This window comes from Labeo rohita, chromosome 7 (assembly GCF_022985175.1).
Source record: "Labeo rohita strain BAU-BD-2019 chromosome 7, IGBB_LRoh.1.0, whole genome shotgun sequence".
NCBI classification, from domain to species: domain Eukaryota; kingdom Metazoa; phylum Chordata; class Actinopteri; order Cypriniformes; family Cyprinidae; genus Labeo; species Labeo rohita.
The window spans coordinates 21742055-21755347 of NC_066875.1; the positions used below are offsets into that span (position 1 = coordinate 21742055).

General features: G+C 35.0%; 1 protein-coding gene across 1 annotated transcript; it reads right to left on the reverse strand.

Annotated features, from left to right (window-relative positions):
• Positions 1-456: 456 nt before the first annotated feature.
• On the reverse strand, positions 457-11574 carry ca7 (carbonic anhydrase VII). Its single transcript, XM_051113804.1, has 7 exons — positions 11405-11574; positions 8475-8672; positions 6240-6358; positions 6023-6118; positions 3179-3241; positions 2350-2505; positions 457-1537 (listed from the first exon to the last, which is right to left on the reverse strand). The coding sequence occupies exons 1-7, from the start codon at positions 11439-11441 to the stop codon at positions 1415-1417; spliced, it is 792 nt and encodes a 263-aa protein (XP_050969761.1). The 5' UTR covers positions 11442-11574; the 3' UTR covers positions 457-1414.
• Between the last annotated feature and the right edge of the window lie 1719 nt (positions 11575-13293).

Sequence of the window (13293 nt, forward strand, 5' to 3'; positions counted from 1 at the left end):
ATACGATTCATTTTATACAAATTAAAAGTTTAAGGATTTTTGTAAGCATTTTAATTTACATTAAATAATTCCCTGTTAACTGTTAGATACTGTTTAATAGGTTTATTGGTAAACATTAACAAGCACATTATCATGCTTTTAGCTATGTGAAAATAAGATCTGATAAGCATTATATAATGTTTGTTAATGATTAAATAATGAATACTATTATGAAGTTTTACTTCTGATGTTTGTTTGAAATATGTGCTATAAAGAAAATGTGAATTTTAAGTACACTATGTCCAAATGCTGCACTGTTTTTTAAGCAAGAAATAAAAATCAAGCATGTCCATTCATATGAACATTTAATTTGTGTCAGAAATATTGCTGTTTAAAGTACTTCTTTTTAGAAGTTGCTGGCATTTTAATGCACAAATATAGTGACAAATAATATCAAATAACAATGTCAGTAACAAGGACACATAGATTATTAAAATAATTTTATTTTATACATATTTAACATAAAAACTGCCAGCCACACAGAAAAAAAAATCCTTGCCATTTCAGCTGGATGTTGTCCAGGAGTCCAGTCTTAATACAGCACTGACCTGTTAGACATCTTCCGTAACTCTCCTACAGCCATGCCAGAGATTCCATTAGGAATTACATTAATAATAGGAACTTTTTTTTTTTATGTGCGCAGTGTAATCCATCAGTCATTTCAACCTTCAGAGATCACCCTCCTATTACTGTAAAAGCAGTTATAAGGCTTCACTGACAGCACAGGAACATTCACTACAGTGACCGCAACGCAGTGTTGATAAAAGTTTCTGAAAAGACTTCCCTCATGGAGTCACAATAATAATAATCAGGTAACCAGAAATGCTATCTACTTAAATTAGTGAGATTTCCATTTATTCATGCAACTTTTAGTGTTAATGGAGTGCCATCCTAACACCACCTAGTCTATGTTTCTGATCCTTGTTATATACACCTTAAATAACCCTACAATGTCCTATATCAAAAGCTAGCAAAAGCCAGGTGGCGACTAGTGGGTTAATTTTCAGGATCCTGGATTACTGACCCTTTCCTATAGCAGTGAGAAAGCAGACGACAGTGAGCTTATCAAACGCCACTAGCTTGGATTCTTTGGAAGCACAAATATCTCAGCCACCTGCAACAAGGATCTGTTTGCACAAGCCTGATCAAGGTAGATGAGAAGGGATCTAAAAATGTACAGCCTCGGATTCAAAGAGCTCAGTGTCAAAGTCAAACTGTGTCGGCCAAAACCTTTAAGCAACAGACAGAGAGTGACACTATTCTGAACAAACCCCACACCATTATTATTCACAATTCAAGCTCAGAGGTGATTCTAGAGCAGTCTTGAAATATACTTGATCACAATTAGTGGTCTAGGCAGTCCAAGGCAACCCAGCTACTTAAAAGAGGCCCGGACTTTCCTGCCTTTCAGCGGCTGTGGTGGTCGGTAGTTGTTCTCCATGCGCTTTCGTTCATCTTCCTCCTCTCCGTTAAACAGCAGCGTCCGAAACTTTCCCATCTAAGTCCAAAAAGCAAGAAAAACAGATGTAAGACAGAACCTGGCAGTGTGACAAGCTGCACTGCAAAAGAAATCAACTTTGGTACCAAGTCTTATGTAACAGGCTTGGTTCTCCATGCTGTGAATCTCCTGAGCTTTTTCCACTTATAGCTCATCAATCATTTTAATAAGCTGTACAAGATCAAAGTCTTGTGGCCTCATGCCAGACACACTAGGCCGGTGTCACAACTACGCCGCCAACATGCCAAACTGCTCCTACTTTAATTCAATTTCCTAGTGCAAAGTCTGAGGGACTAGACAAGAGCTGGAGACCAAATCCACAGTGGTCTTTTAGATGCACATAGACTTATGTATCTGAAATGCAAATCTAGAAATATGACACTTGAAAGCAAAGGAAAAAAGTCAAAAGTTTGGCATCAGTAAGAATTTAAAAAAAAAAAAAGCTACATTTTTCAAAAAATGCCGTAAAAAAAAACAAGTAATATTAAATAAACACACAAATATATAATTACTTATTTATGCAAAATAAGTTACAGAAACCTGACATGCAATCGTGTCAGCAGGTGAGATCATTTCTGACCAGATTCACTGTCACCACTGGCATCCTGGGATGCTGTGGATTGTCCCTAATTTACATCACTACCAATGATTTTGATTCAGCGGGAGTGCTTCCCACATCCATCTCCCTCCACAACCATTCATTTTTCATAAACCGACATCTGTCAGTAGACCAGATGATGATCATGACAAACACTAGCAATACAGTTCATAAATAAGGTTAATAAATTTAGCAAATCACAAAAGTAACCCACCTGCTTCTCAGACACATAAATGGGTTCTTTCAGCACAATCCATGTGACGCTCTCATGCAGTGGAGGGGTGGTGAGAGAGCCTGGGTACGTCCAGTACTCCAGACTGTTCGGCAGGAGGCACTTTGGGTTAAAGCCCTTAAAATCAACAGCATTTCCCTATATTTCAAAAAAAAAAAAAAAAAAAAAAAAAAAAAGCAGCATAAAGTTATTGTACTGTAATGCAGAGCTTAAGGCAATAAAGATGCTACAAACATGGCTGTAACCATAATATACCGAAGACGACACATGCACAATATTTTGATTAGTGGATGACTAATAAGGGTTTTGCAATGGACAATTAATTTAGTCTATAACTAAACTTTTTTGAGTTGACAATTAATTTAGTTTATATAATACTGGATCCAACTAACATGTCAAGCAAATAGGAAAAATTAAGAAAATTACTAAAATTAAAGAAGCGTATGTAAGGTTAAAAAAAACCCGAATAATTCAGTAAAGTCAAATACTCTACAAAACCACTAATCTGTGGTAGTGTCGCAGACATTCTGGGTAAAAAAACAAACAAACAAAAAAAACAAATTAAGTGTTCATTTGAATCCTAAAAACCTGATTAACATATTTCAAGACAAATATTTCCAAATCAAATCACATGCAAAGAGGCATCTGGGTGTTTCCAAATTCAATCAGATGCAAAAAAGGGGATTAAAGAGACATCCGTTTGTCAAGCTACCTCAACACATCCATTGATTTAATGCATTCATTCATGCATTCTCTCAAAAATACTTGTATTTTCCCCCCTTTCATAAATTTACTACATAAACACACACACCTTGAACTTAACCATATACAAGGCATCTGTTATCTGATGAAGAGCTCTGTGATCATCACCTATCTGAAACAAAAAACAGAAAAAAATGATATATATATATATATAAAATATGAGGTCAACAGTTTACATCTGCAAAATGTAAATTATTTTAGCAAAATAAGAGGGATCATGCATGTTATTGTTTATTTAGTACTGACCTGAATAAGATATTTCACATAAAATCTTTACATATAGTCCAGAAGAGAAAATAATAGTTGAATTTATAAAAATGACCCTGTTCAAAAGTTTACATATACTTGATTCTTAATACTGTGTTGTTACCTGAATGATCCACAGATGTGTTTTTTTTTAGTGATTGTTGTTTATGAGTCCCTTGTTTGTCCTGAACCCACAGATTCTTTGGTTTTCAACATTTTTGTGTATTTGAACCCTTTCCAACAATGACTGTATAATTTTGAGATCCATCTTTTCACACTGAGGACAACTGAGGGACTCATATGCAACCATTACAGAAGGTTCAAACATTCACTGATGCTCCAGAAGGAAAACTTATTCATTAAGAGCCAGTGGTGTAAACAACTGAACAGAATGAAGATACATTTTTGTACATTTGTACATGTACATTTTTCTTATTTTGCCTAAATATATATATATATATTTTTTTTCCCCCATTTAGTACTGCCTTCCAGAAGCTACAGGAGATACTTACATGTTTCCCAGAAGGCAAAATAAGTTAAATTTACCCTGTTTACACCCCTGGCTCTTAATGCATTATTTTTCCTTCTGGAGCATTAGTGAGCGTTTGAACCTTCTGTAACAGTTGCATGTGAGTCTGTTTAACTGTTCAGGACAAGCAAGGGACTCATGAACAACTATACAACTAAACAAAAAAAAAAAAAAAAATGCAGCTGTGGATCATTCAGGTGACAACACAGTATTAAGAATCAAGCATACAGTATGTAAACTTTTGAACCCGGTCAATTTTATAAATTCAACTATTATTTTCTCTTGTGGACTACAGTATATGTAAACATTTTTTTAATGTGAAATATCTTATTCAGCTCAGCACTAAAAAAAAAAAAAATAACATGCCTTTTATTTTGGTAAAATAATTAACTTTCTGCAGACCTCAACTGTATACATACATACAGTCATGTAAAAAAAAAGTTAGGACAGCCTATTGAATTCTATGGTTTTCCGTATCAGGACATCATTAAAAAAAAAAAAAAAAAAACTGGTCCTTGGCTGGTCTTAAAATTTCAAAAATAAAACCTCAGATGAACAACAACACATGACAAATTGCACTGTGTCATTATTTACTGAACAAAAATAAAGCCAAAATGGAAAAGCCATGTGTGACCAAGTTAGGACACCCTTACTGTTAACACTGGAATTAAGAGGGTAAATAACAGTCAGGCACTGCTAATCAAATACCTTTGATTAACCGATCATCAGCAAGTCTGAGCGCCTCTATAAAAGCATACGCTTTGGTAGTTTGCTGGTCTGGAGCCTTCAGGTGTGTGTTAACACAATGCCAAGGAGGTAAGACATCAGCAATCATCTTAGAGAAGCAATTGTTGCTGCCATCTTTCTGAGAAGAGTAATACAGCCATGTCCAAACAATTTGAAGTTTATTCACAAGTGGAAGACATGTGTAAAGCTCAGAGAAATGGCAGGCAACCCAAGAACTACACCTCAGACTCTACAGGCCTCAGTTAACATGTTAAATGATAAAGTTCATGACAATACCATTAGAAAAATAAGGGACAAAAATGGCATGTTTGGAAGGCTTGGCTGAAGAAAGCCTCTTCTATCTAAAAAAAAAAAAAAAAAGAAGAAAAAAAAAAACATTGCAGCACAGTTTAGGTCTGCAAAGTTGCATCTGAACAAAACACAAGTCTTCTACAATAATGTCCTTTGAACAGACGAGAGCAAAGTGGAGATGTCTGGCCATAATGCACAGCGCCAAGTTTGGTGAAAACCTAAAGAGCATATCAGCACAAACACCTCATACCAAAAGACAAGCATGCTGGAAGAGGGCTAATAATTTGGGCTTGTTTTGTAGCCACAGGACCTGGGCACCTCACAGCCATTGAGTTAGCCATGAACTCCTCTGTATATCAAAGTATTCTAGAGTCTCCAAGTCCAGAGCTCATCCTGACTCAAATGCTGTGGTGAGAGCTGTGCATAAGTAAATGCCCACAAACCTCAATAAACTGGAGCAACGATAAACAGAAGAGTGGTCCAAATTCCTCTACATTTAGTGGATCTACAGGCAGAAGAATTATAGGGTATCCTAACTTTGTGACACATGGCTTTTCCATCTTGGCTTTATTTTTGTTAAATAAATAATGACACAGTGTGATATGTCAAGTTCTGATGTTTATCTGAGGATTTATTTTCCAAATTTTAAGACCTGCCAAGGACAAGATATTTTTTTTATTATGTCCTGATACAGAAAACAATGGAATTCAATAGGGTGTCCTAACTTTTTTCAAATGACTGTATATATATTTTTATCCTACTATTATATTGAATATTATTATTTTCTTATCTTCTAAATTGAATAATGTAAGTGATTCTAAAAATCACATGATCTTGAACTAGGAATAGTTCACTAAAAAAAGAAACATTTGCTGAAAATGTATTCACCCTCAGGCCATTCTAAACGAATCAGTTTCTTAGTCAGTACAGAGCAAGTGATGCAATGCTAATTTTTTTTTTTTTTTTCGAATCTCTTCCAATGAAGAAACAATTCACATTTTGGCCTGATGGTGAGTAAATTTTCAGAAAATTTTATTTTGGATAAAGTACTCTTTTAAATGAGTTCACACTGAGACTAACGTCCAGAAAGATGCCAAGCACAGCCAGGCCATCAGGTGCTGCTGCTGCCTCACTAAAGGACTTGTACTTTACGGCATTCCAATGAACCAGATGAAGCTGGAGAGAGACAAGAGTTCAGGCCAGAATAATGTGATAATGAAGACTGTGTAAACAAACATAATACACTGTATAGGCTACACAGAACAGACAGAGAGTCCCTGTTCTTCTGCCCACTCACCTCAGAAGCGTAGGTTTTCCCACCAACCGTATGCTCAGAGCCACTGCAACCCTTGCATCCCCAGTGGAAGTGAAACTGTTTAAGTCGGTACATGTTTTCCAGAGGACCTCCCCGGATCACTGCCAAAAAGAAAGACCAGTTTAAGGGGTCATTCACACTGAATATATTTTTCCATTTAAGGTCTAGAGAAGCAAGGTTCAGAGCACAAAGTAAAAATAAATAAATAAATAATTGTATGATATGATAATACTGGAGCCAAGAGTCTGTCTCCAACCTCTCCTCATTCTGTACCGCACATTTTCTTGCTTACTGCCTAGATTTATTTTCACAAACAGGGATGTTTCATAAGGGAAACTTTTAAAACTCCCAACATTTTTACAATGACAACTTAGAATTCATCTGCTTCCCAGATGCTATTTCCTATTACACAAAATATATTGTTTTTCAACATAATAACATGTCTGCAGTGTGTGTACACAACCACCCTACTATGGTAAAAATCCATCCACTGTATTATTTTTTTACCTAAAAATCAGAAACAGTGTCTCAAAATGAGCCATTCAGGAATATACTCCAAAGTGACATCACATTGGAACAAGTCCCGCTCATGGCTTGCAATGGATCTGCCCTATTAGCTTAGCTCCTCCCCCGAGTGAGCTGTACTCAGTCCAAATGAGTTACATTTTACGTTTTCTGGGTTGGTAGATACACCGGAACCCGATTATTCAACTTAAACACAGAAATAGTACAATTTTCATTATATGTCTCTGTTAATACATGCATCTAGTACACAAATGTGATTTCTTTCTATGCTTAGAATTTTCTATTTTGGCTATTTGACATAATCTGGTGTCTGTTTGACAGTTTAAGCACAACAAGATGCAAAAAAGAACTTCTGTCCATCTGACAGCAAGCTTTTTGTGTGTGCTTCAGATGTGTGCCCTTTACCCTATATCAGAAATTAAAATATGATATGGCTTTAAACGCATGCAAATAATAAACTTCCATGATGAAAAACTGCAATGTCAAGTGAGAGTGACAACAGCTCAGTTGCATTAGCTCATTAAAGATACATGCACAAAAACAGGGGGCGTAATAGGTCTGCTTTAAGAGGGCTCAGAAACCACAAATTCTCTTCCCTTTTGATGACTGCAGAATGAACAGTTACTATTTTTGAAGTGAGCAATTTCACAGAACAGTCATTACATTCCAGAGCTCAGGTGGTAAGGTAAGATGAGAACTGAAATGACAGGGTCATTTGAGCAGATAAAGCAGATTTTTTCCATTCCTTCTTATTGCTGTTATTTTAAAGGAGAAGTCCACTTCCAAAACAACAATTTACAAATAATTTACTCACCCCCTTGTCATCCAAGATGTTCATGTCTTTCTATCTTCAGTCGTAAAGAAATTATGGTTTTTGAGGAAAGATTTAGTTTTTTTTCAGGATTTTTCTTCACATAATGGACTTCAATTGTGCCCCCAATTTTGAACTTCCAAAATGTAGTTTAAATGCAGCTTCAAAGGGCTCTAAACGATCCCAGCCGAGGAAGAAGGGTCTTATCTAGCGAAACGATCAGTCATTTTTTAAAAAAAATAAAAATTTGTGTACTTTTAAGCACAAAAGCTCGTGTAGCACAGGTTCTGGCATGCACGTTCACGACGTACTATTGAATCGAAAGGTCACGCGGAATGTAGGTGGAACCACAGACCCAGTGTTTACAAAGCGAACGTGCAAAGACTAAGTAAGTGCAAGTAAGTCAAACACTGTTTACAAACAAAAACGTATAACATGTCGGACGATTCTGAAGTTGTAGGAGAAAATAAGGAGGAGTTTTTCGCCTTATCCTACGTTTTTTAGCCAGAGTACACAGATGTGATTCGTAGTAGTGATGGGGAGTTCGGATCATTTTACCGACTCAGACCTTTGAGTCTCGTTCAGCAAAATGAACGAATCTTTTTGAGTCACTTCGTTAATTTTAGCAAAATCAGGGTCACGTGACAACCCCAAAAGATGAACAAATGACTCGAAAAACCCGAGTCACATTAAAGAGTAAAGATTTGTTCAAAATGAAGAACGAAGAGCGAGTTGTTTTGGAAGTGGACTTCTCCTTTATTACTATTTATATACCATTACAGTTTTTGCCTGCTCAAAGTTGCTTCTTCAAACATCAGGGAATTAATAACCAACCATAATAGTAGCATTTTAAAGTAGTAATAACGTTACGTCTGTGATACCTGATCTATCATCTGAGTCAATGAACTCCACTACCACAGAATGGCCATTGTTTGATATGTTGACAGAGGTGCAGTTGTTGTAGGACAGCGAGATGGGAGACAGCCTGGCATCAAATACAGCTTCTGCAGGGACTATATCAATAGGTGATTGGCGGTTACCGTCGGCAATGGGATAGTCTTTATACCATTCCAATGGACCTAGAAAAATATTCAACAACCAACCAGACATTAATGAACATAATCACAGCCAATCTATTTTAAGTTCATTATAAGGATACAACCATGTAACGTACTGTAAAGCAACTCATGCATCTACTTACATTAGATATTGTTTTGTGTGTGTTTGTGTACGTCACTCCCTTATCTTATTATGAAATGAATGGCTTTTCAGTTTGATTAGCTAACTTTTAACTTGTTTGTTACATTTTATACATTCTGTACATTAGTGTTTATAAATTGCAGTGGATCATATTAAGCCTGATTAAATTATTTTAATATATGTTGAGAATTTAATTATGCCTTAAGAAAGGTAACACACGGTTGACACTTTTATAGCTTAATTTAACATTACAAGTCTTGCGTGAAATTGAAAATGTAAACAAAAGAGAAGTAATAAAACAAAAGCGTGTTAACCCCTTGAAAAGATTATGTTATTGTGGCAATTTTTGGATTTATGGAATATGTAACTTTGAAAGGAGGTAAATGTATAGCCTGTGCACACAACTTTATGTATCATTAATAAAATCTAAAAACAGTATCAACTATTTTGTTGTTGTTTTTGAAGGAGGGGTGGTTAATGTACACTATTTATACATATTAACCCTACAATTCAGTCTCAGCTATTTACTGTTAAACATTTTTATGCATTTGAGTTACACACATTTTGTAGTGTGAGTGTGCCCTAACAACATTTCTATGTCTTCCAATGTTCGTCTCTGTGAACTGTAGCAGGATGCCAGTCTTCACATCACATACAGCCTGGTAACAATAAGCAGCAACTATCCCTTTAAAAGATAACTGGGCTAATCTCGCATTAACAGTCGACTGGGCAACCAGATATGCTGCACTAAATCTAATGACAGATGACTGGACATATTACTGAATGATTGAGAACTACCACAAAAACTGACCCGATTATATAATATATAACTGATTATATATGATAATGAGTGGTGATAACGAAGCTTGTTACCGATTTGTCTGAGCAATTTGGATTCATCACTCATCAAACGGATCTTGATATTTAAATCAGGTTTCTTCATTTGGTGTGAAGTGCAGAACTGCAGAGCCACACGTCACAGCATGACAGGCCAGCAGTCTTACACCAGATGTTAGGGTGAAGATCACAGCATCATTATGGTTAGGTTTAGTGCTGGTATGGTGGAGCATATCATTGTAGTGAAGTCAGGGTTAGTAGTTGGGGCGGGTATCATATAGTCAGCTCCACCCTAACTTCTGGTCTCAAACTGCTGGCCTGGATCTGCTGTCCTGAAACTATATGGCACTGTAGTTCTGTCATCTGACAAACTGATGTCATCAGGAATGCCATTCCTAAGAGGAAATAATTTTTTCAGATTTTTGATTAAATAATAGTAAATATAATGAAGACAAACACATTGTTTTGGTGCATTAACATGCACAGGTTAATTATTCACCACAAGATATGTGACCCTGGACCACAAAACCAGTCTTATGTTGCACGGGTATATTGTAGCAATAGCCAAAAATACATGGGATGGGTCAAATTTATCAATTTTTCTCTTATGCCAAAAGTAAAGATCATGTTCCATGAAGATATTTAGTAAATTTCCCACCGTAAATATATCAAAACTTAATTTTTGATTAGTAATATGCATTGCTATGAACTTAATTTGGACAACTTTGAAGGTGATTTTCTCAGTATTTTTATTTTTTTGCACCCTCAGATTACAGATTTTCAAACAGTTGTATCTTAGCCAAATATGGTCATTTCCTAACAAACCATACATCAATGGAAAGCTTATTTATTCAGATTTCGGGTGATGTATGAATCTCAATTTTGAGAAATTTACACTTATGACAGGTTTTGTGGTCCAGGGGTCACATATAATGTGTACCAACAAATAGATCGATTTTTGCTTTCATGCTGACATTGTTGGATGGATTTTAAAATAAGTGTTTGCTAAAATGCATAAATGTAAATTGACTTTGGCTGGCTGTCAATGTTTTTATTTTAAATAAGCTTGGGGGAAAAAAAGGTCTGAAAAGTGATTCCAACAGTATCTTCCCTTGATGTTACTGTCTTTGCTCTTATTTCTCATTTAAACGTCTACAAAAAAAAAAAAAAAAAAAAAAAAAAAAAAAAAATGTGCATGGCTTCTCAGTAATAAAACTTATGCATTCATATTTATTCACAGCGGAGTAGCGACTTTTGTGATCTGATAACCCTGCAAATGCACTTCTCACAAGGCCACACGTTCAACATTTATTTAAATATTTGATTTAATATTAATCATAATAATAATAATAATAATAATAATAATAATAATAATAATAATAATAATAATAACAACAACAATAATAACAACAACAACAACAACAACAACAACAACAACAACAACAACAACAACAATTTGTTAAAATTATTAAAGTAGTGATTTGTAGTTTAAATGATAGTCTGTCCTGCAGGTAAATATTAGGTCAACATTTTACCCGGATAATTGGTAGACTAGTAAAAGTCGTGCAAACCATAATTGACGTAATATTAATCTTGAAAAGATTTTCCAGCATTTCAGAAATAAAAGCTATTGTTACTAGCGGAAAACGCAGCAGTTGCCGCTGGGCAGTGGTCAAACTCGATTTACAAAACGACTTTTGGGAATTGAAGATGCCTTCTTGTAAACTCAGAGATTTGGCTTCGGATGGCAATTAAATGACCGCAATTAACTTACCGTTGTCCTCCCCATATCCCCAGTCATGGCCAGTCATAGCTCCCTCTTCTTTGAACAACGGATTAGATGGTGGAAAGAGTGCAGAAACGTGCCGTCTGCGAGTGTGCTGAATGGTGCAGTGGAGAGCTGTGTGTGGATCGAGTCTAATAACAGAGGTAACAGGTGAATGAAGAGCGCTGTGATTGATTGACAGATGAGCTTATCCGTTCAGGCCCCGCCTCCTCTAAAGCCGATTGCACTGCCCGCGCCGTGTGTTGAGGAATTCCGTCTTGATTTGTTAAATATTTGAATACTTTGAATTAGTAGCATATAATTGAACTGCCGACTGCTAATGAATCATTTCATCTGAGATTTGAATTGGAAAACATCGAGGGCGAATACTATTTAAAAGTGAGCATCACTGTGCCCTACTTATAGCCTACTTGAGCACTCGAAAGGGAGCACATAATTACCACCGTCATGTGATTGTGGACATTTAGCAATGACACTTCATTTTGAGTCTGAATGTTACCTTGATGATATTCAGAATGCAGAATAATACTTAGCTATAAAACTTTTGCTTCAAATAACATAGACTTTGTATGTTTAATTAAAAGTATTTCACATTGTGTAGGCTACTTAGTGTGGTGTTTGGTAAAAACAAGCAAACAAGACAGTATATTATAATTGTATAATTATTATATTTGTTGGGTTTAAATAACCACTGCAGGAACACAACTAACTGTTGTGTAAAACAAATACAGTAAAATACAGTGTCTCACTTGGTGTTTCACTAAACCTTTGGGCAAACTGAGCTTTCATTAGGTCGATATCATAAAACTTCAAATACCTAATAAGTATTTTTCTTGACAAATACTTAAGTTTTATAGAGTTTTTAATAACTTATTGATGCTGAAAAAGGAATAAAATGAGAGAAAGAGCAGTCATATTTAGGATTGTCTTTCTGTCATAATTGTAAAACAAAATCTCTGATGAATAGACATTATGGATAGTAATTTGTGAGAATTTGCATTGAAATTAACATTTGACTATTATAAATGATTATTATAACTAAACTTCAAATGATTAATCATGATTAATCACATCCAAAATAAAAGTTTGTGTTTAACATGTGTTTGTGCTGTGTATGTTTATATCTATAAATGTACACACATGCATGTATAGCCTATATTTAAGAAATACATGTAATATATATTTATACATAATATAAATCTTATAGAAATATGAATACATATATATGTGTAAATATTTCTTAAATATGTGACCATGGATCACAAAACCAGTCATAAGGGTCATTTTTTCAAAACTGAGATTTATGCATCATATGAAAGCTGAAATAAATATAAGCTTTCCATTGATGTGTGGTTTGTTAGGATAGGACAATATTTGGCCGAGATACAACTATTTAAAAATCTGTAATCTGAGGGTGCACAAAAATCAAAATATTGAGAAAACTGCCTTTAAAGTTCTTCAAATAATGTTCTTAACAATGTATATGACTAACCAAAAATTACATTTTCATACATTTACAGTAGGAATTTTACAAAATATCTTCATGGAACATGATCTTTACTTAATTTCCTAATGATTTTTGCCATAAAAGAAAAATCAATCATTTTGACCCATACAATGTATTTTTGGCTATTGCTATATACCCCAGCGACTTAAGACTGGTTTTGTGATCCAGGGTCACATATATACATGTACGTTTGTGTATTTATATATGCATATAAATATACACAGCACACGCACATATGTTATGTGAACACAAATTTTTATTTTGGATGCGATTAATCGCGATTCATTAATTTGACAGCCCTTCTAGTTATATTTTTAAAACATTAATTAAGAACAAAATGTGTTGTTTATAGGTTTTCTGGTACATAAGC